The sequence below is a fragment of the Protopterus annectens genome, chromosome 13.part0 (assembly GCF_019279795.1).
Source record: "Protopterus annectens isolate FY-2018-M chromosome 13.part0, PAN1.0, whole genome shotgun sequence".
Classification (NCBI taxonomy): Eukaryota; Metazoa; Chordata; order Ceratodontiformes; family Protopteridae; genus Protopterus; species Protopterus annectens.
Window position 1 is genome coordinate 711,122,938 of NC_056747.1, and position 24,577 is coordinate 711,147,514.

The following is a 24,577-nucleotide window of genomic DNA, read 5'->3' on the forward strand; positions in this document are numbered from 1 at the left end:
CTTAGTTCATTTTGCAATCAAAAATTATATATATATATATATATATATATATATATATATATACACATTTTGCATGTAAAAATCGGTTTCTATTTTCATAACCTATTGTTAACAAACTAAAGGTTTTGTTTCCCAATGTGTTTCTAGTTAATAGCAATATAACTTAAATGAAAAGTACATACCAACGGACAGTTTTGTATTTAAAATAAAACAGGGAATGTATACAGTGATAGATATGTTTAAAAATGTATAAATACATGCGGACATCTATTTGCTAGTTAAATGCATATACACACCTGTTGCGATAATATATGTAGAAATAATATAGTTATATACATGCATTCCTGTTTGCTAGCATACATATATTCTGGTACAGCTTGAGAGAAGCTGAATGTCCAGTGTCTGGAACATGCTTCAAGGACTACAGATAAAAATGCAGCTGCGAGACAAGGCACACAGCATTCAACACAGACATCTCCATTTCATTTGCATCATTCTGAACATCAAAACAGAGGGAATTACAATATTTCACGAATAAAAAAAACTTAGGAAAATGCTACACAAAATAGAACACAAGACAATATCAGTTGTAAAAAGCATGTACCTTTGGGAAGATAACATTTAACACAAATATAACATGGTTAGCTGAACAAGGTCAAGCATAAATAAAAGTAAAAAAGAATCAAAGACTGAAACATTTCAATAAACATCTCCTTTCTCTATTAGATGCTGTACATTACCTCAAAAATGTAACCATTCTCACAAAAAACACATCATGCAAAAAATGTCACAGTGTGTAGACAATAACACAAAAATAAGAATAAACTCAACAGGGGGGGAAAAGGGTACGATTTCTACCAATACTCTATTTGTATAAACACAGTAATACAAGAAAATGACCATGGGTTAAAATACTTAACCATTTTGATTAAGAGGACAGTACTTCATACAGATCAAATGGTAAAAATACCATCCACTTGTACACTGATAGGACAGCAATGCCAAAAAACAATATTGCACTTTAATATTACATTTCCAAGTTTTAAAGATACCAAATGCAGATTTAAAAGCTTGGTATAAAAACTAGTAAAACAAGACATCTCACAGATTTGTACATTTACAAGCATAATGGAATCCTACTATTTAGTAAGTCATTACAAGTATCTTTGATAGATTACAATTTAGTACTTGTGTATTCTAAATTTGTAAACTGCACAAAATGTTGTGTAAATAGACCATATTGCCTTCAAATTTCAAAATGTTTGTTAAAGTGGCACCACAGTTTGTATGTGTGGTTTCAAATAACCCAGTGTTAATAGTAAAAGACAAAAACAAAAGCTGACACTGCCCATAACTGGTGAGACATTCACAAAATGATCATCTGGGACCAAATTGCTGAATTGGTTAATACATCCTGTGTTAATAGTTGTAAAGGTCATAATAATAATGACAGATGTAAATTGTTTTATATGCTGCAGCTTACAAAGTTGTAATAACTCAAGTCAAATAGCAATGCTAAAAAACAAATGCAGTTTTTCTAACTCAAGTTTAGTCCATTCCTCAAAAAAATACAATAAGAGGGAACTGAAAGAATAATAGTATTCTGCTTTTAGTATATTCACTGTCTTTTCAAAACTGTTGCTAGCATAATTATTAGCTTGAATAAAGAGCTGCAAGAATAATATAGAGCAAAATATAATAAAGGGTTAAATTATAAATAGTATAAAATGCTGAACAAGTGTGCTGGCAAAAAGAGCTTAATTAGATGTTGGCATCCAAGCAGAAAAAGTAGTATGTTATTGAGAAACAGACTTTGTAAAAACAGCTATGGCCAGAAGACGTCAACGAGATAAAGACGATCAGTAAGAAAAAGCTGGAACATCAAGTTTTCAGAAGTCTTTTTATGGATCATCAAACTACAAAGAACCAAGGACAAGGGAACAAAGGAAAACTGTCATACATCAGACTTTGGTATAAATATGAGTGTGTATAAACAAGCTTTGGGAATTTGCCAGAGAGCTGACAGCATCTTTATTGCATTCTTGTAGATCCAAAAGAAAAATGTAACAGTAAAGTCATAGTAACTGAAGCAGTTTGTCTCAGTACAATGCAGTATTAAAAGTAGTTGGTCATACTAAGTTAATATACTGTGGCATGCTTGCATGCAAATGCAAGTAACAGCAAGAAACCAACAGAAGATGCATATATAATTTTTCACAAAGTGGATGCATGATGTAGGATGTGCTATAATCAATACAGAAACTAAATTCATGCTACAGAATGAAATTCCTATAGCTGAGCCATCAAAAGCTATTGATGACAATCATTAGTTTTGTAGTATATTTGATCACTCATTTCCAGACTGGAACCATATAAAATTGAGAGAAAATTTGGACATTTTATTTGGAACACCCCATGTCTAAGGCATGCAAAAGGATAAGGATGCTGTATCAGTACATTTTTCACCAAGACAAAGGAAAAACTGAGAATGCAGAACAAGTAAAGGGTCTCCCACAAAAAGACACAGAAAAAGCCATGATTCTAGCATACAAAACATACAAAAATCTGGGCAAAGAACTAGGATTAAAGAAAGTTCAAATATCAAAGTGTCGCCTAAGAGAAAAATATCCAAATACAAAGTGGACAAACTACAACTGCAGGGTGATGTAGAAATAACAAAACAGGCAACACGCACTAATACATTCAAAATGTATTATTCATGTAAATGGAATACAACTACGCCATTCAGAGTGGCACATTGATAATTCACATCCCTTTCACTTCTGCATATGTCTCCTCCCAGTTTATGCTCACCAAGGAATGATGCCAAAGAAGCAACATGTGGGATACCAACAGAAGTTGTTTGACTGGAAAAGGAAAGACATGAACTGGACCTTCTCCAGTAAGGTCGATGCTACCAGGGATAGTACCCTTGTAAACATTTTGAGAGCAGAACACAGAGCAAACAGCAGCATTTTGATCTGGCAAGTGCTGCCAACTAAGTGAAATGAAGGAACACCTTTTGAGGATGTGAACGCAATTGCTAAGAGACAACTGTCGTGTCTGGCATCATCATCCAGGCACTCTGTGGTGGCAAATACCTGTTCCCTTGGAGTCTCTACTTCCAGAACCCAGCATACAAGATTGGAGTATGGAAATAGTCTATATCTCCATCAGAGTTAATCTGGTCTGGCCTAATAGCCTTATTTAAAATGAAAGGCCAGCTCAGTGTCCCCTTTAACAAGGATATGAACATGTTCTAAGAGCTCTGCAGAGACAGCTTGGTATACATGTTCAGCACTTTCTAGGGGAATGTAATAAAAACCATCCATCAAGAATGCAATAAATTTTGCAACAGTCCAAAGCCAGAAAAATCCCTTCTAAGACAGCAACTATGATCAAGCCTGCTGGAGCTGATAGTCATCCTCCTGAGCAACTTGACTACCACCACAATAGGGGGTTGGGGAAGGTGTCAGTTTAAGGGCCTTGCTTAGTCTGCAAGAGAGAGACGATGCATTCTACTGTGTGTGTTGCTTAAGCCTAGAACAGAAAGGATCTGTAAAATGTTATATAATTGCTCAAATACCTCTAGGATGGCAAAGACCTACTTCCCTTTCCTACCACCTAATAGATCCTTTTGAAGACTGGATGAAGAGGATCTCTCCCCAAAACTGAGCATCCATTAAAGATTACATGTGCTGATTTTTAAAGGAAACAGTCTCAAGCCACAACACTTTTTGTAGGCACATGCTGGAGTCTGCTACTCCCCACAGCATTAGCATTTACAGAGTCAAACATACAGAAGGCCATGTGGTACTTAGTGTGGAAGCCATGGGCAAGTGTCAAGTCAATTTTTCCACAGCAGTGCTTTCTTTCTACTTGAGGGCCCCAGATTAGGTTAGGTCACCTTATAGCTGCTTCAACTCTACCACCAAAACATTTAAAAAGTAGCTTTTAAAGGAAATGTATAAAAAGAAATGAAACTATATGAAACCAATGTATAAAAATACATTCCTGCTCACGTTCTTCAGTGCTGTAGACTCCTAATTATTTCCAGGTCATAAGGAGGTGAAATGCTGTTGCTTCTTGGTCCTGCGCAGAGCCAGAGCGATAATGAGAAAGTCTGCTCTACAATGCCTCGTCAGGATCTTAGGCCACTCAGCCAAAGGCTAATTCAAAGCATTTGCCTTCTTGTAAGCCATGAGAAGAATATTGGAGCTTCCCAGGCTACATAATGACAACCTTAATGACAGGTTTCACGAGAATAGACGACATTGGCTCTTCCTCTTTCCCAGCTACACATTCAGGCATTTCTGAGGAGAAGGAATAGGACCACAGGCCAGTCCATACAGCATTTCATGAGCCTTAAGGTTTCTCCAAAGGATAACAGGACAGCTGTAGGGAGAAAAGGTCAAAAAGAAGCAGAGATGAAGAGTAACCCTTGCCCACCCAGCTTCACTGTGGACACTTCTATAAAGAAAGCATTTGTAGAGCCAAGCTTATTGGATGGGAACTGGTACTCAGACATGACAAAACAGTGCATGGGTTTCAGAGAGCTGTGCTGGAGTTGGTGCTTAGGTAATGCTGCCTAAAGATATATTCCTGTGCCTGGGAAGTCAAGTTACATAAAAAAAAGTTTCTAAGGTCTGAACCTTAGACACTGGGAAAAGGAGGATCAAGTGAATTCTCCTTGGTGTGGGTTAATTCTTGGTGGGCCTAAGAGGAGACCTTGAGATAAGAGTTCTCAGCTCCAAGTCATATCACTGTACAGAGTTGCATGAAACTGAATCAAGAGAGTCAATCTCTTGGATCAGGCCAGTTACAGGTATATGTGGTGACTAATCAACCAGTGGCAAGGCAATGCCTACAATCTGGGATTTGTCCCCTCCACAACAAAGTTGGCTGCAAGGGGAAATGTGTGGGAATCAGAAAGCAGTACAAAGAACATACAGACTTCCTTGATGGTGTATCCCTGGGTCTACTCACCAGTTCACTTGCCATCTGAGTGTCTCTGGTAAAGGCCTCAGTCTGCACATAATACCCTCCAAGCCCATCCTAACTCTGGGACTTCAGCTATTTCCATTCACTTGTGAATCGGGCTAGAAACTCTTTTCTACTTATCGCCTACGTTCACAAGTACCCATGTTACACTGTAGGCACTAAAAGCAGTGTTTCTTGTCATGTTGGTTTGCATGCGGGAGGGTCAGTACGAATAAGGATTTCAGCTTGCAAATTGGTGGCCTTTTAAGCAATTAGATGGTTTCAGTGTCTAAGTCAGCAAAAGTGAGAATATTTCTACAATAAACATAAGGCCACGATTTGAACTCAGAGGAAGAAAAGGAAAAAGTAGGCTGAGAAACTAGACACGTTTCCTAAAGTACAATGTCACACAACACATTAACATAAACAGAATGCAGCCTAAGCCACAGACGTTTGAGAAAAATAAGCCAAAAATTAGTAGAAATGGTTATACCAAATGCACACCCATTATAGAGTCACTGATTACAGACAGATTTTTTTCGGTACAAGTAATTTTTATTAATAAGAAGTTATGTACCTACCATAACGTTCCATGTTAGTTGTCTTCTCTCGCCTTCTTTCTTGCTTGATGGGTTCGGAGCCGATCCTCGGCTCCGACTCGGCACTTGCTTTAGCTCGAGAACTCCTTTTACCAGCTCGAGGCAGCCCCATATCCCATGATGCAAGGCAGGAAGTACCCAGATCTCGTTTGTTGACAAAAGGGCAATAACACCAAGCATAAACAATACTTCCCAAAGGAAGAAGAAACTTACAAATGGAAAAAGGACCAGGTCTGAATGGTCTTTAGTATTATAGTTTCTTATACAAGGTCTGTCCAGGCCAGGGGGAAGGAGGGAGGGTCGCAAGAAAGAAGGCGAGAAGACAACTAACATGGAACGTTATGGTAGGTACATAACTTCTTAATGTTAAGTTGTCAATCTCGCCTTCATTCTTGCTTGATGGGACCGCCTCCCTAGCACCTCTATCCTGGGTGGCTCAATGGAACAAACTCTTGAGGACTGTAGAGCCAAACTGGCTCTGTCCCTGGAGGCCAAGTCCAATTTGTAATGGGAAACAAAAGTGTGAGGAGTGGCCCAAGTGGCCGCTGCACAAATAGTGTCTAAAGGCAGTCTAGCTTGAAAAGCTGTAGAAGTAGCTAAACTCCTAGTTGAATGTGCTTTAGGTTTTGAGCACAGCTGTTTTCCCCTGATCGATAAATTTCAGTGATGACCAAGAAAGCCATCTGGACAAAGTCACTTTAGAAACAGGAAGGCCTTTTTATTATCCGCATAGGAAACAAAAAGTTGATCAGATTTTCTAAATTTTTTGTTCTGTCCAAATAATATCTAAGCTGACGGTGGACGCCAAGATAATGTAGCTTTTGTTCAGCTCTATCTGAATAGTTAGGAAAAATACAGGAGATCAATAGATTGATTCAGATTGTTTTTCAAGCGACCTTAGGTAAAAGGATGGATTAGTTCTCAAAGATACTCTGTCTTTGTGAAAAATCAAATATCGAACCGAAAGAGCATGAAGTTCAGACACCCTCCTGGCAGATGTAATAGCCACTAGGAATAAAGTTTTCCAAGAAAGATATTTCAGGGAACAAGAAACAGCTGGCTCGAAGGGGAAGAATCAAGGATGTCAGCACTAAATTTAAATCCCACTGAGGAGGAGGATTCCTGATTGGAGGCTTTAGTAGGAAAATTCCTTTCAAAAAGGCCCTGCAGAGCCTATGGGACATAATATTATGATCTGCTATCCCGACATGAAAATTAGAAATAGCAGCCAACTGAACTCTGACTGTGGAAGAAGAGGAGCCTGCATGGAAAATCTCTGCTAAGAAGTCCAGAACTGCCTGAACAGGGGCAGTAAAAGGATCAATATTTTGGGCCTTAGCCCAATAAGAGAAACGTTTCCATTTGCTTGTGTAAATCCTCCTGGTAGAGGATTTTAGTGAAGCTACTATGATATCTCTAACTGGGTTAGAGATCAAAGGAAGCCTGGCTAAGGAAGGAAGTGGAGCAACCATGCTGTGAGGTTGAGAGAAGGGATTGACCGGTGCAGCTGACCGGATTGGTGAATCAGTAGATCTGGCACTGGGTCCAGATGCCACGGCTGCACCAAAAGGTGATGATGGAGGAACGGGAACCAAACTTGTCGAGGCCAGTAAGGGGCAATGAGAATCAATTTGGCTCTCAAAACGGTAGCTTTCTGGATCACCTGAGGAATCAGAGGAAAAGGAGGGAAGGCATAAAGAAGTCCCTGGGGCCAATCCTGGGTCAGAGCGTCTCTGGGGGGATGGCCTGATAGAGGGAAGAGGCTGAAGAAGTCTGGACATTTGCTGTTTTGGGGAGTAGCAAAAAGATCGCAACATGGACGACCCCATTCCAGAAAAATCTCTTCCGCTATGGATTGCTTGAGAGACCACTCGTGAGGCATGAGAATAGCTCTGCTCAATCTGTCCGCTATAATGTTGGTTTTCCCAGGGATATGCGTTGCTACCAGAAACCGATGAGAGGAGATCGCCCATTGCCATAGTCTGAGCGCTTCTCGACACAAGGGGTAGGACTTGGTTCCGCCCTGTTTGTTGATATACCAAACTACAGACATGTTGTCTGTGTGGACTGCAATTGTCCCTGGAAGAAAGTCGTTGAGGGCTTGCAACGTTAAAAGCACTGCTCTCATCTCCAGGACATTTATGTGCAGATGGTACTCGAACGGTTGCCACGCCCCATGAACCATCCTGCCCTGATAATGACCCCCACCCGATCAGGGAGGCATCCGTGGTGACAGTGGCTATCGGGGACGGAGGTACAAAGCACCTACCTTGGTGAACCTGAGACGATGTGATCCACCAAGCAAGATGTTCTTTGCATGTTTGTGTCACCAGAATCTGGTGACGCATTGGGAGTTGCTGGTATGACCACTGTGTGAACAGCATCCACTGAAGGAGGCGCATGTAGAATCGAGCCAGGGAAGAAGAGTGATGGCCGCAGCCATAAGACCTAACACCTTTAGAACCATTCTGGCCTGTACCTTCTTGCTGGCCAGAATGATCCTGACATGTGTCTGAATGTCTGAAACTCTTTGTTCTGTAAGGGTAGCTGACATCCGAACAGTGTTTAAGTTTGCGCCTATGAAGGTAATAGACTGGCAGGGCGATAAGGATGATTTTTCGTAGTTGACTGAGATGCCCAAATGAGAACAAAGGTCTATTGTGTAATCCCTGGCTTGTATAAGCTGATGCCTGGTGGTGGCTGACAGGAGCCAGTCGTCGAGATACGGAAACACCTGGAATCCTTGACGTCTCAGGTGAGCCGTGACCACTGCCATGCATTTGGTGAACACTCTGGGGCTGTAGTGAGACCAAAGGGCAGGGCTCTGAACTGGAAATGAGTGGACCCCAGCGGAATGCGGACAAATCTCCTGGTGCGGCAGTGAATTCTGATGTGTTAGTACGCATCCTGTAGATCTATTGAGCACATCCAGTTGGCCTTCTCTCAGAAGGGTATAATTGACTGAAGAGTGACCATTCGAATCTTGTCTTCCTGACAGACTTGTTGAGTCTGCTGAGATCCAATATTGGTCTCCAGTCTCCCGTCTTTTGGGGACCAAAAAGAACCTTGAGTAGATTCCGGCTCTGAATGGTCTATAACTGGCTGAATGGCTCTTTTTGCAGTAGTTTTGATCTCTAACTCTGCAATGTCCCTTAGACCGGGTGGTACATCTGGAAGGGAACTTGAGGGAAGGGACTTTCCTCGAAAGGAATTATGTAACCCTTGGATATGATCGACTGTACCCATCTGTCTTGAGTGAGGGAATGCCAGGCTTCTGGGTACAGTGATAATCTTCCCGACTGCCTCCAAGGAGGGACAGCCGGGCAACACCTCAGGGATGCTGAAAAGGCTTCTCAGGAAGAGACTCCTGTTGCCCTGATTCTTCGGACCCCTCTGCCTCTAGAGCGGCCTGTTGTTGTTACCCCTCTGCCTCTAGGGGTAAACTGACCACGTGAATCCGGCGTGACTCCTTGAGATTTACGGAACCACATCTTCCCACCCTTCTGTCCTTTGGGATAAGGCCTAGAAGGAGTGGAAAACGGACTCCAACAGCAGAAAGAGTCTTGCCGTCCTGCTCACACCTGGTCAAGGTTTCCTTCACCTGAGGGCCAAACAAAGCTGACCCATCAAAGGGAGAATTTGTGAAGGACGCCTTAAAGGGATCCAAAATCACATAGCCGCATCCAGGCTTGGCGTCTAAGAGCCACACCTGTGCCTGCAGCTCTACTCGCTCCATCAGCAGCATAAGATATTAGCCGCATGGAGGAGTTAGCAATGGAATTGAGGGTTCCTAGCTGTGAAGCAATCTTTTCTTGGGCCCCTGCAGCTGTAGGATCCTGAACTACTTCTCCCAGCTCCTTCAGGATATCTCTCTGGAGTCTGGTGAAGTGACAAAGATAATTCAGCGACGCATAGCAAAGGTCGCTGAGGAAAACATCCGCTTGCCGTACCTATCCATGGTCCTAGAGTCCTTGTTAGGAGGATGGACAGGCACGGAAGGATCTGCAAGTTCCTTTTGGTGGCCGCAGCCACCACCATGGCATCAGCGGGGACACCCTTGGTAAGGAATTGTTTGTCACTAGGGGCAGTTATAAATTTAGAAGGCCTCCTAGGGACTGGCTCTACAGAGTCAGGAGCTGTCCACGCCTTTCGAATAACCTGCATAAGGGGTCGAAGGCGGAGACACCCAGGAGGTGGAGGGCCGAGATCCAAACGCCTCTAGGTATACTGACTCATCCTCAGAGGGATTGTTGGTGGGCCAGTTTCCCTCTGTTTCAGAAGTTCTAGGATGTCTGAGAAGGAGACATCCTCAGAGGGGATCTAGGGATCCCTCTGACTCATCAAAGTCAGTATCCAAGTGACAGACTCAGGGAGTCTACATGCTTCCTCTTACAAGTCCTCTTCCTAGGAGGATCTCCAAACATCAGGAGAATCCTCGGAAGAGGGGAAATTCCCAATGGGGAAACCTGAGGCGGAGGATCTCTGGGTCCTGTAGCAAGAGAAGTGGCAGAGATGTCAACAGGTACAATAGAGGGAGGAGCTACGGAAGAGACTGCTGACTGATACCAGTGGCCAGTACACTCTTCATCACCTCGAATGCTCCCTCCCAGGCAGGTCCGAGAGACCCGCTCCAAGAGCTAGGAACTCCGGGGCCACCGAAGGGAAGTCTCCGAGGCAGATGTCGGAGCCGAGCTCACCAAGGCCGAGGCTCCAAGGGGAAGAGCGGGTTCGGACAAGGGTCCGATGCCACTCACCCCCTCGGAGGAGACCATGGAAGCCCGACCACCGAATCCCTCTAAGGAAGAGGAGATAAGAGTAGGGGCTGAAGGAACAGAAGGGGGTATCCGTCCTCCAGCCGTAGCAATAACCATGCCCGAAGACTCCAACTCCAAGCTCTGAGGTAGAGTTGAAGGAGGAACTGTAACGGGGTGTGGACCAACAGTCGTCTGCTGAGACGGACTGTGTAGCATTTGGGCCAGTACCTGTGATTTGAGCAATCTACTGACCACTCTCTCTAGGTCATGGTCTGACAACCTGGATGACCTTGAAGATCGGCTCCGATGGCTCCGTTCCGATAGAAGAGGCGAGGCGGCCGAAAGTATCGGCTCCAAGGAAGGGACCTCGACCTCTTCCTGGAATGGGTCATCGGAGCCGATATTACTGATCCTGTCGGCACCGATTTCTCGGAGCCGGCAGAACGCTGATGTATCGGCTCCAGCCGGAGCCGATACAGCCAAAGTAACGGTGTCGGAGCCGATCGAGCCGACACCGATGCCTGTGCCACATGGGTGTCGGAGCCGATCGAGCCGACACCGATGGGTGTCGGAGCGGTCGGAACCGACACCACAGTGGTCAAAGCAGATTCGGCACCGATAGCCATCGGCGAAAGCTGGATCCAGAATCGGCTCCAGCCGAGCCGATCTCGACTCTATACGAGTCGGGCCGAGGCCACAGGCTTAGAAACAGAAGCCTGGGTCTTGGCAGATTTAGTTGATTTTGTGGGGCCGACTTAGCCGGAGAGCCCTCCGCTTAAGAAGACCCCTGAGAATCAACTTATTCTTCTCTCCTGCAGGACTCTCTGGCTGAAGGAGTGACAAATAGCACAGGAGTCCTGCAGGTGAAGAGGGCCTAAACAGTACAGGCAAGAAGTGTGACCGTCTGTCAGAGACATCTTCTGACAGCGCGAGACACACTTCTTAAAACCTGAAACCCTCTGTTTAGACATGGTGCCTAACAAAACACACAGAGAGCAGTGCAATTAATTAAACTAATACCAAAAGGGTATTTAGTAAAAATACCAACACACACACCCTAACAGGGGGATGGGATAGGGAAATTAACTGACTAAAAATTAAAAGAGACAGGGATTTCTGTCAGAAAAAGTTAAATTAAAGTTAAACTATCAAAACAAAAGTTTTTAACTAAAAGGGGCTTAAATGTCACAAATGTGAATTACTTACCAGGAGCTGGTAAAGAGAAGACCTCCCAAGCGAAGCGGCAAATGAGATCTGGGTACTTCCTGCCTTGCATCATGGGATATGGGGCTGCCTCGAGCTGGTAAAAGGAGTTCTCGAGCTAAAGCAAGTGCCGAGTCGGAGCCGAGGGATCGGCTCCGAACCCATCAAGCAAGAATGAAGGCGAGATTGACAACTTAACATCTAATATTTTACAAACAAAAGCAACCAGAAAACAATATAGTAAACAATTTTATCGTTGTCACCACAAGTAAACGTTCTAAAATATTCAGTAATGTCTTTCATATGTAACATTCAATATATTTGCAACAAAAAACCTTGGAAACATTGCATTAGTTAACAAATGTAGTGTGTCTACAAAAGGTTAAAGGTCCATGAAGGTTAATACTGGTCAATAGATTACAATAAACCACCACTTTAAAGATAAACATTGCTAACTTTAAACCAAAGGTCAAAATAACACATCAAGGGGCCTGTACCCGGGTGAAAATTTACATGAGTTAAAAGCAGCTTGGAAGCGAAGTAGGTCTAGTCTAAACACATCAAAATGGAAATTAGGGAAGCTGATACAGCCTGGGTGAAAAGTTGTTTGTTATCAATGTTGCATAAAAAAGTAACCTCAAACTGGTGCTAGAATAGTTGAAATCTATGACAGCATAAGCATGGTTCCATGGCACAGAGGAATAAATCACAGACTACAATCCATGCTTAGTTAGATATAAAACACTGGGTAAGCACAGCAAGGGAGGAAGGCAAGACAGAGTGAATGGCCAAAACATGCTCACCAATTCTGGGGTGGAGAGAAGTGGCTCAGTCCATGGCAATGCCAACACTTACAGGTGGGTGAGGTATACCATATGCAGTACTATGGACCAGGGTGACTATCATGTTTGATTGCTGCGTGCAGCCAGTAGACTTGACATATGGAAGCATGCATGCATTCTCAGGAGCATGCTGTGTGGAGCCAGAGAACTTCATGTGTGGAAGCATGCATGCATTCTCAAGAGCAGCTATTGTGGACAGCACAGCCACAACAGGGAGAGAGAGAGAAGCACATGCAAAAAAGCTCTGCCAGATAGTATATAAGGGCCCACACTTTGCATTCAACTCTTACCTACGTCAAGAAAGCAAATGAGCCAACAGCCTCCCATCCCAAATAGGAAACCCTCTGCCCCAACAAGGAATGAATGAGCCTGGTGGACTCTTGCCCCAAAGGAGAGTAGTCTGCCCCCTCACAACAGAAAACAAATGGGCCAGGATTTTGCCTTAAAGAGAAGCAAACATGTCACAGACTTGCAGACCAAGAGGACTGAATGAAGATTCCCACCATAAAAAAATGATGACTTGTATTAAACAGAAAAGAACACACTTGGGGAAAAAAATGAAAAAAAAAAAAACACACGACAGAATGAGAAAAAAAAAGCAAAACAATCAATCCTGGTGCAATTATTCAAAAGGCCTTAACATGGGAAAAGTAAAAATGCAGTAGGAAAAACTAGCTACCACCAAATGCCACTGTACTCACCCCTCCATAATCTGTCTTCTTCACTGTTTGTAATCTTACTATTCTGGCTTTTACAGGTTTAATTCCCGTTTTGCGTTAACCTGACTGACATATTAACTGGGAAATTATTCTGTCTTAAAAATTTTTTTCTCTACTTTTATACAGCCTCATTAACTGGCACCTCCTTTACTGTATTTTATCTTCATATAAAGTATGATAAACCCGAATACTGTTTCCTGAAAATATCTTTAAGTGTAATACCAACTATAACGCAGTAAAAGTCTCTATGCCCTACTGCTTCCAACTTAAAAATGATACGGTGTTCAATTTTTTATGTAAATTTGTGGTGTTTAAAAATGGAACTTAAAAATGTTAATATTTCTATTATGTAAATTTGTGGAGCTTTTCTTCCCAGGTCTCTGCTGAAAAAGGGGTATCGACTCAGCTGGACTAACCCGTTCAACAAATGTAAAATAATACATACACAAGTTACACCTCTCTACGCAAGACTTCAACTGGAGTACTACTACACGCAGCTCTTCCCATTTGTTTGTCTTTCGGCTTTTCCTGGTTAGGGGTCACCATAGCGGAACTCCGCTCCGCTAAAGATTGGTAGTGGATTTTTACGTACCGGATTACCAGCCCTGACGCACAACCTTCAAAGAAGGCACGTCCCATTCACGTATGCCTCCACACAAAAGACGCTCTAGCTGAGAATCGAACGGGACAATGTCTTGCTATGAGGCGACAACGCTACCACAACACCACCACCGCAGTATCCCATGACCTTCATAAAAAAATAAATGTAGAATTTCTAGCAAACTGCAACCAAGATGCCAAAAATCAACGCAAAAAAGTCAATTAGCAAGATTAAAGTTATTCTAGATTTGGGAACTTATGTATACAGTGCCCTAACTTTTGAGTAACGTGTCTATTGTTGAAAAAGTCCTTCTATAATGCACAGCTTATAGACAAAGGGATTGCATCTAGATCTAGGAATGTTGCTGTTCCAATACTTAGTCCTCATTAGGCAAATATATAACGCCATCTTTGGCATGCATCTGTCTAGACATGTGCAACAACTGCAATGCCCATAAACATACCTTACTAAAAAGATTACAAGGCCTAAACAACAAGTCTTACATGAAAAAGCCCTGTCACTATACTCTTTCCTTTAGACTTGCTAAGAGGTAACCTGTGTCTGGCATACAATGCATCTTTCAACTCATTACTGATGGATATACTGCACATCAACAAGTCAAATGGCAATCAAAAATACTGTCTAGGGATCTAAACCTCTTCTGTAACGTCAACAGAACAATTTGGAGGGACAGGTAAATCTCATAGAGGATACCACTGCAGTTGAACAGACTCGCCATCCACAAACTTCATCCTTGTCTATATTCAAGTGCAACCAGATGTGGATGGGAAACAGAAAATTTATCCTAGGACTGCCCCCTGTACTATTAATAGACATAGGCATCCCCTAAATGCTTTATCCCAGGCATCGGTTCCCTCAAATTATCTATAGTATGATCACCCATTTACTCTCATTAGGGAGTAATATACAGTTATCGACTATGGAATGGGTAAGGCCAATCAATAACCAAATAGACAGGTTATTTCGAGGACAAAGAGAAAATGGCTAGGCTTAAAATGGCCTGCAAGGGCAGCTATCTTAGTACTTGCCTATGGACATATAAAGAACCCCCACCTCATGGAAGGAAGAAAATAAAAGAACATGATAAAAAGTTTAAAATGCAGGGAAGTTGCAGTACATCTGAGAAGCACCTTTCAGAAGCATACAAAACCAAAGCTGACAGATTGCTTGGTGTTAATGCGGGACTACTTCTCCAAACAGCTGTACATGCACAACAGTCTTTTTGATCCAGTCATGTGATTGAAGCAACAAGTTAACTTGGGTATAACTAGCAAGCTTGGGTACTGAAAGTCTGCTGGAGGGCGGGTAAGAGCAGAATGTGGCAGATTTGTCTATGCAAGGGAACAGTAGAGCTACAAGTTGAGCTGATTTCAACTTGGGAACACACTACCTGAAAAAGCAACACTAGCTAGGGCAGGGTGAACAGAAATGAGAGCGCAAACTTTTACATCTTCTAATGTTAAGGTGCAGCACCACTCTTCTTAGCCAACAGAGGATAAAAAAGGAAAGCCTCCAAGGTACAGTAAGTGCTGGTGCACTTCTTCCTGACTTTGATCCAGCAGTGGCAGCTAGGTATGGCCACTATGGAACTTGGGGGAGCAGACAGGTTTGTTAGAGAGGAAAAGGATAACATGATGCTTTCCCCAAGAGGACAGGCAAGTTACAAACCACATTCATTTATTCTGCACAGATATGGGCCAACTGTATTTCCATGGTCTTTCTACACATACTATAACATGAAACAGTGCAGATTACCTGATTATTACAGGCCTCTTTCAGCAGGTCAAGGACTTCCCTCAAAGTTTCTGAAGTGCAAGTCAGTTCATTAATTCGAGTAGCAGAGTGGGACCGAAACTCCTCCAAACACTGTTCAATCTAAACAGAAATAAAAAGTTTGGAAAAAGTGAAAACAAAATGCAGAGCACAGACCTCAATATTACCTATTGTAGAGATGGTTTTCATCTTATCAGCTGATTTTATTTGTAATTAGTTAACCAAGTAAGTGAACTGGTTCTGGTCCATAACATCAAAAACAACAAGAAATGCACGAACAAATACAAAAAAAATTATTGTAATCTTTGTCAAATGTCTTAATGGCAAAGTACAATACATAGCCAAGGTGGGTCAGTGAATAAGTAAAACATTAAACATTTCTCAAAGTTGATATGTGAGAAACTCCTTCTCAGTGGTTAGATTTCTAGGATTTTCCTCTTCTGCCCAGTCCCAATCTCAGTGCTTTTTCCCCTTCAAGTCCCAGACTCAGCAGTACGTGTTATGATGCCACTCCGTGAATTCTAAAAGCAAAGCAAACCTTTGCACCTGCCCTTTCGCATCCATCCAATGGCAGAGTACAATCTTTAAGAGATAAGGGAGGCATACAAACACTATGTAAAATATGTACTTGCCCAACCTTACAGAAACTTAAGAGGCCACTGGACTGCCGCCCAAGCAGAGGAAAATGCTGGGAGGGCATTTCTTACCCACTATGGTGGGGTGAAACCAATAGATCAGTACATTAACATCTCTCTCTCCTCCAACATCACAGAATTTCTCAAAATGGTTACTCACTGGGCTAAGTACTATGTAGTAAGGCAATAACAAGAAAGCAGTAATTAGAAAAGGGTCAGAATGCCAAATCCTAAGAAAGCAAAGTATGCCAGACTCCTGGTGTCACAGCAAGCAATAATAAATGAAGATGTGAACCAGTAACCACATGACCAAAGCTCAATATCTGCACTGGAGATATTCTGAGCAAGCACTAGTAGTCATACCTCTAGTGGAAAAGCTTTTAACAGAATCACTTTTAATAAGCAATGAGCTGACAGCAAATAATGCAATAAACAATCTGCTTAGAAAGATGTTAGCTTTGTAACATACAGGTTTAAACCCAGGCTACAGTAAATGACTAAGGTTTAAATTATCAGTGCAGGCATTGCAAGACCTAATGGGGGGATTAAAGGAAAGAGAACCAGTAGCCAATGTTGGCTTGCTTTTTTCTGGGGGAAGGGAAAACGGAGTGGTTGTTCAGGTCTGTTGTGTATGACAGCAAGTGGTGGCTTATGGATGCCAAAAAACAAAAAGACTAGGAATGTGGACTCACTGCTACCAGATCAGAGATGGTAGCCCTCCGCTGAGAATGTGGCAGGCACTCAAAGGGAGTGTGTATGTTCTCTCAACAATACAATTGCTTACATTAGTTGCCAAGGGCCAAGGTTAAGCCTAGCAGAAATGCCTCACAGCCTGCAGTTTAATCGATACAGTTACGGGGTAGTTCCCTAACCTGCGATCAGTTAAAGTCCACTCCTGAAGCATAGACAGTACCAGTCAGGGAATGGAAAGGCAGTCCTTTAGGCTGATGGGATGACAGCATTAATCATCGTGTTGCATGACAAAATACTTCAGGAAAAAGCAAAAATCTCCTCCATGGCTGCCAGGATGTTGGTTCTAGGCCTCATGCAGATAAGACTACCTGCATGAAGAAAATAAATGGGCTTAAGAATAATGGAAGGGGGACTAATGGCCAGCAGGCTTGGAGTGGGCAAAGTGTGTGTGTGTTCTATATATATAGGTCCAGGACTAATGCTCGAGCGGCTGTTTCACCGAATGTGAAACGGCCGGGCATACTTGTGCAAAAGTACTTTTCACCGAAGAAGCACTCTTGCGCAAGTATGCCTGTTGTGGAGATCGCATTACAGTGGGGATAAGGGAAAATTCCCTTTTCACCACTGTAGTGCGACCTCGGAGTGAGAGTATAAATGTAGGGGGTGCATGGGGGCTTGCCCCCCTGCAAAAACGTAAATGTGATTTTTTTTTTTTTTGAACACACTAACGAAAGTGCTTTCTTGGTGAAAGCGCTTTTGTTAAAGTGTGCTCGGTGATAGTGGATTTGGACTGTTGAATGTTCAACAGTCCTAGATATATATATATATATATACACACACACATATACAAGCTGTATATAAATAAAATACATAACACCCTTCTTTCCTCTACAGTCCCCTCCTGAAGAAGATAGGAAACATCTGTGCAAAAGCAGACACCTAGACTCCCCCATTAGTTTTTAATGGAAGATACTGACCTTAATGAGGGGGAAATCTCAGTTTCAAGAAGTCATAGAACCAGTCCTCCTGAATCAATGGGGGGAAAAAGTTTATATTGCAGACTTTTCCTGGTTCCTGAAACAAGGCACATAAAAGCCCATTTTAAACGTTTCCAAACCGATCACCTTTGTTTTAAAATGAAGACAGTAATGTGGGTTTAATTTAAAATTTTCTTTATCCTTTATCGACCAGATTGGTCCCACTAGGGTAGTAGACTCTCTTCAGGGGAAGACTCCTGGTGGTATTCATACTACCAGAGAAAATTTAGCAAGGGCATTGCGGAATTTCCTGTCCTCTCTTTGCTAGCTCAAGTGGCTGCAAAACATCTCACAGCACCTAGCACCAACACAGGCAGGTGGGGCCTCAGCTTAATGTCTCATCAGAAGGAGAACACATTCAGGAGTGCAGCACACCCCCTACACTAAGTGCAGTGTCAGCAATCTATCTACATAGTGTGGGAGTAGAACCTATCAACCTTCTGCACCAAAGGCAAATATACTACCTGTTGCACTACTAACACAGCTTTTAAACTGTATAGCACAAACACTGATGAGCTAAATAACAAAATGGTTGCACATGGAAAACAGACTTCACACGAGCAACAGTAAACTTCTCTTTCACTGAAGCTCACATTCATTGAAAATTCACCCGGTTAGTGGTGGATTAAGTGTACCTTAGACCCTGGATTGTTTTCAAACCATAGCTGCCCTGTATGCATTTTTAGGACCATGCATAAATGCACATGTTCTTTGAATTAACTTCAGATTTAATGTATTTCTTGTTAAATACTTTGTTAGAGTGCATTTTAAATGTGTAGTTTTTAACAAGTCAGGGACTTCGAAGTCTCTGTGACAAGACCACCAGTCTCAGAAAGACAGTGTGATGAAGGAAGTTTCTGCTTGGTAATGAGCTACGTACTCTCTCCATATACTATGTCTGGAGAATATACTGATATTGTAATTGAAAATATTCAAATAAATTGCCTTACAAAGTTAAAACAATATTTTGCTGTACAGAAATAGCTAAATGCACAATGGCAATAGAACAGAGGATCAAGCCATACAGGTGTCTCAGCTAAATCAGCACAACCTGAAAATTACTGACTGGTCAATACAGGCTAGAGTTCTATCCAAATGGAGAACCTCTTGCACAAAATCAGTTTTAACACTCTTGTTGGGTAGAACAACTTACTGCATTAACTGTGGGGAACCTCCTCAGGTAGAATAGGAAATATTTTGGTATCACTGGAGACCTATGTGGCCTGAAAGTACACCCTGGTTTAGCCACCATAATACAAGCAGGGGTAAGTTTCGTCTTCTCAGAACTTTGCAATAAGGCTCGAAATCTAGAAAACAAGGGGGATTTAACAAGGCATTGATCTTGCAACAGAATGCCAAACACGGCCACTGGAAATGTCCACCTTGCTCTGCTGTACTAAGCAGGAGACAACTGCATTCTCTAATTTGAAAGACAGGTTGATCTATGGCATAATCCAGGTCCACACCACCAAGAAACTAATGCAGAAGCAGCAAAGGTACTCTTGTCAGCATATTCTCTTCACCTGGAATACAAACTACTGAGAAAATAATGTCTTGCCTACAAGCCCACTGCCAGACTTTCATCACCTCTATGCCAACAGAAATTGAGTGTTCATTTGTTCAAGTACTACACAATGGATTAGTTCCCAACATAACCTGGAAGGCTCTTTTGGGAAAAGATTCTCCTCCAAATGCTAGAGGGACAACAGAACTATGAGAAATTCTCTCAATTGTGAAGAAGCCACTGTGATCCCCCCACCTTGCAAGTGAAAGGTCTGTCAACGGGTACAGCTGCAGAAAAAGACTACTTCATATTAGTGCGGAATGGCCGCAATACACCAGGCATACCGAAATGTGTCAAAAAACAAGAGATCTTTGAACACACTGACATCACTGTCAAAGACCCACCATACTCTTGCAAGACCAACATCCTCAGGCATGCAAACAGCAGAGTGAGCTACTTGGGGCTATGAGAAAAACTAATTAAAAATAACAACATTCCTTAAAAGGAAAATACAAGTGAACTAAGCTGTGCCAAATACCAAAATAAAAACATGTAAATTGTTTTGAAAGATAAAAGTAAAAAAGCTGCTATGTACTTGACCTTTGCAGTAAACTGCAAAATGTGAAAGAAAACAAATTCTATGTAACAACATTTACCACTGTGAACTGTATTATAATTCAAAAGGGGAATTGATCCTTGTTATGCAAGTATGTATACTGTTGCAATGGTAATGCTTCTTGAAAATGCTGGCCTAGGTCAAAGGTGATTTTTTTTACTCAAACTCTAGCTTACTAAATCTTACCTCCTCCCTTGGCCGTGCAACTGTAGAAACAAGAAAGCAACTTACAAAATCTGAATCAAGCAGGATCTACAGGTAACAGTCTTTGACATGCTTAAACAAAGATTGTTAAAATGAGGGATTTACTACAAGTTCATTTACTGCATTTTACCCACTGAATCATACACTTTACAGAGCTGAACATTTGATCATCTCCCTGTATGGAATCAAAATTCCCTCAGAGTATGAAAACGAAACAGTGAGGGCACTGTTTCTTTCTTAAAAGTTACAGATTAGTTAGTAGGCAGCGTCTTCTAAGCACTGTCAATTTACAAAAGACTCGATAATCCAAACGTCGATTATACGATACATCAACTATCAGAACCAGCCTTTCAAAGTTTTCAGGTAGAAACAAAATCATACAATTTAAATGTCAACAGTATTCGCTTGAACATGTTTCTTAAGCTTGTAGGCACCTTGTGTGTGAAAAATATTATTTATTGTCCACTGGAATCACTGAATGGTTGAAAAGTGTATTCCTGTGTAAAGAAAAAAAAAAAAAAAAAAGATTTCAGAAGTTCAGTTATGTGTTTGATTATCCGGACCACCCTAGGTCCCATTTAGTTTAGATAGACTCTGTAGTGTAAATGTTTTCAATTTCTTGTGCAAATTCTTAACTGTATTGATTGCATATCTGTAAAGGAAATGCATTAACTTAGTTATTCAAGCTAAAAATGGTATCTTAAATATTTACTGCATTTCAGTGGTGTCCCTTGATTTGTGTGGTATCAATCCTTTGAGAGCCAACTGCTGTCATTTACATATTTTAAAGGTAAACAGCAAGGTATGTTCTTGTTTTCTTTGTTTGGACTAAGTGGTGCCAGAAATACTGTCAGACTGGAGAATGGGTATTGGAGCTTGAGAGCTGCCATTTACCCCCTCCATTATGGAAAATGTTGTGAACGTCTGCATACAAAGTAGATATGGTCAAATTTTAATTACTTTTCGTAATAAGTACAGTTGTGTACACTTATGTAGATGTTCGAGTGCATTCACTGTTGCAGTCATCACATTTGGGGGTTATCTGCTTGCAATAGCCCTCAGTTGGCCTGATTAACAAAGTTTTGGGTCCTACGTCAGTTGCTGTCTCTTCCGTGACGTCAGGTCATCAGGGGTATAAAAGATGCAACCGACGTCATTACATCAGTTTTTTTTGCCCCAGATGTCAGGTGCCCCCCTAATGGGAAGCAATTAAATCTATAAATATACAAGGTGATACCTCCAACAAAAATGCAAACACACCAAAAAGCTTTTAAGCATTGAAAAGGAGAGAAGAGGTATACCCAAAAGAAGTCAGGGGGCTGGAGGGAGGGTAAAGTACAGTTTTGTACCTACCATAAATGTAGATGTTAGACTGCTAATACAGCTGCAGTCATAACAGATGGGTTTTCCTGCCGTCAGGCGGGTCCTCGGTCGGCCGAATTCCAAAGTCTAGGTCTGGCGTCGGATGTCGTCGCTTCTTCCCTGACGTCAGTGCGACAGGAGTATAAAACAACCAGACAACGCCATTTTCTTCAGTCTTTCTTGCCCCAGATGTCAGGTGCCCCAAGAAGGAAGGCAAAGCATAAATTTATGTAATAATGCAATGCAATATAATCATAAAACAGTAGTTGCAAGCAAATACACCATAAAAGAATACCCCAATGAGGTTGAATGAGGAGGTGTTAGCCATTAGGCCTGTCCCAAGAGGGGAAGGAGGGAGGGAAACCTGGACTGCAGCTGTATTAGCACTCGAACATCTACATTTATGGTAGGTACAAAACTGTACTATGTTCATCGTGCATACAGCTGCAGTCATAACAGATGGGTAGAATCCCAAAGCTAAAAAAGGGGTGGTAGGCACTAAGTGGAACTAGGAGGAGCCAGGATGCCCTGCAAGACTGCAGTGGCAAAGCCCGCTCTAGTTTTGGAGTATAATGGTAGGTGCTTGGAGAAGGTATGTACAGAACTCCAAGTGGCTGCTTCCAAAATATCTTTGGTAGGAACCCCCCTGAGGAAAGCTGCAGAGGTAGCTGTGGCCCTTGTGGAGTGAGATCTGATGCCTGTAGGTACAGTTTTACCATGAAAAGAGTAACAAAAGCATATGCAGTGGGCTATCCATTTTGAGATTGTCTGTTTGGAAATAGGCTTCCCTTGAGCACCTGTAGCATAGGACACAGAGTTGCTCTGATTTTCTGAAAGGTTTTGTTTTGTCCAAACAATAATGGACCGGTCTGTGAATGTCCAAGGAATGTAGTAGTCTCTCACCTTTGTTGTGTGGATTAGGGTAAAAGGTAGGTAAGTGGATAGCCTGATTCAAGGCTACCCTGGATACCACCTTTGGCATAAATGAAGGATTGGTTCATAAGGAAACTCTGTCCTGATGGAAAATGATGAAAGGCTGCAGAGCCATGAGGGCTTGTAGTTCCGAAACCCTGCGTGCTGAGGTGATAGCCAGAAGGAAGGCTGTCTTCCATGACAAATATTGCAGTTCTGTTGAAGCAGCTGGCTCAAAAGGAGGCAGGGTCAGTTTTTCTAGAATGAAATTGAGGTCCCAAGCAGGTACTGGTTGCTTCCTTGGGGGTTTTATATTCTTAGCCCCTCTGAGGAACTGTCTTAAGCGAGGGTGAGAGAATAAAGGAGGATCAGTGTTGTACTCTGCAGAAATGGCTGAGGCATGGATTTTGATGGAGGAGAATGAAAGTCCATTGCTTAGCATCTCGGCTAGGTACTATAATATTTGAGGTAAATTCAGTATTCCAGGATTCTGACCCTTTTTCTGATTCCAGGCACAAAACAGTTTCCATTTTGCGGAGTAGGCTTTTCTAGTAGAAGGCCTTCTGGCCTCCAAAATGACATCCTGCACCTCCTTGGAGAGTAGGGCCTGTTGTGAATTTAAGGAATCCTCCATGCAGCTAGATTGAGTGTTTTCAGCTGACTGTGAAGAGTTTTGAAGTTGTGCTGAGTCAGTAGAAGAGGCATTAGAGGCAAGATCCAAGGTGGGGAATGCGTCAGGCACCTCAGGGGTGGGTACCAGTGTTGTCTTGGCCAGTGTGGAGCAATGAGAATCATCTTTGGTCTGTCTATTCTGGCTTTTAATAGAACTTTGGGCAGCAGTGGAAGAGGTGGAAAGGCATAAACTGTCATTGTTGTCCAACTGAAAGAGAGTGCGTCCACTTTCCAGGCCTGTGGATGAAAGGTCCTTGAGCAGAATTTTGTCGACTGGTAATTTCTGTGGGTGGCAAAGAGATCTATGTCTGGCCTTCCCCATGCTTGAATTATCTTTGTAAAAACTTGAGGATGCAACTTCCATTCGTGTGGATCTGTCATATGTCTGCTCAGGTTGTCTGCCAGCATGTTTTTCTTGCCTGGCAGGAACTGTGCTTGAAGTTGGATTTGTAATTCCAGAGCCATGTTCCAAAGAGACATGGCTAGCCTGCATAGGGGGTATGAATGGGTTCCTCCCCGTTTGTTTATGTACCACATCACTGTGGTGTTGTCTGTCCTTATCAATATCTGGCCTGGATGCAGTAGGTCTTTGAAAGCCATAACAACATTTATTACTGCTAGCATTTCCTTTTGATTGATGTGTAGGTGCTTTTCTTTTTGTGACCATTTGCCCTGAATGCACCGATCTATCATGTGCGCCCCCCAGGCATAGTCCGAGGCGTCTGTTGTGATGACTTGATTTGCTTGAGGCTTACAGAATGGGAGACCTATGTTTCTTTGGCATGCTTGAGCCCACCACAGAAATTCCTTTTGAAGACATGGAATCAGTGGTATGATTGTTTCCAAACTGTGGCTGTGTTGAGACCATAAGTTTTTTAGGTACCATTGAAGTTTCCTCCTATGCAGCTTTGCACATGGGATTAGCAGGATGCAAGATGCCATGAATCCCAGAGCCTGCAGGATTTTCCTTGCAGTCAGCCTGGTGAAGGCTGCCAGTTTTCTGAAGTGTTGAGTTAATTGCCCTTGTTTCTCTGGCGTGAGGTAGGCCATCTGGGTGTTTGTATCCAAGCTGGCACCCAGGAAAATTATTGTTTGAGAGGGTATTAGTCTTGATTTCTTTTTGTTGACTGTGTATCCCAGAGATTTCAACAACATTATTACAAACACCAGGTGTTTCAGAAGAGTGCGTTTGCTGTCCGTTTGGATCAGGCAGTCGTCCAAATATGGGTATATTTGTATCCCTTGAAGTCTGCAGAAGGCAGTTACTGATGCCAGGCATTTCGTGAACACTCTGGGCGCAGAAGATAAGCCAAAGGGCAATGCAGAGAATTGATAATGGGTTGAACCTGCAAGAAATCTGAGGTATCTTCTGCAATCGTGTCTGATTGGGACATGCAGGTATGCCTCCTTGAGGTCCAATGTTACCAGCCAAGACTCCTTGCCCAGCATG

General features: G+C 42.4%; 1 protein-coding gene across 1 annotated transcript in view; it reads right to left on the reverse strand.

Moving 5' to 3' along the window:
• LOC122787605 overlaps positions 1-24,577 on the reverse strand; it is a 707,479-nt gene that overhangs the window by 305,815 nt on the left and 377,087 nt on the right. The window contains exon 4 of the mRNA XM_044054399.1: positions 15,475-15,594. Coding sequence (XP_043910334.1) covers positions 15,475-15,594 — 120 coding nt within the window. The remainder of the gene's footprint in view (positions 1-15,474; positions 15,595-24,577) is intronic.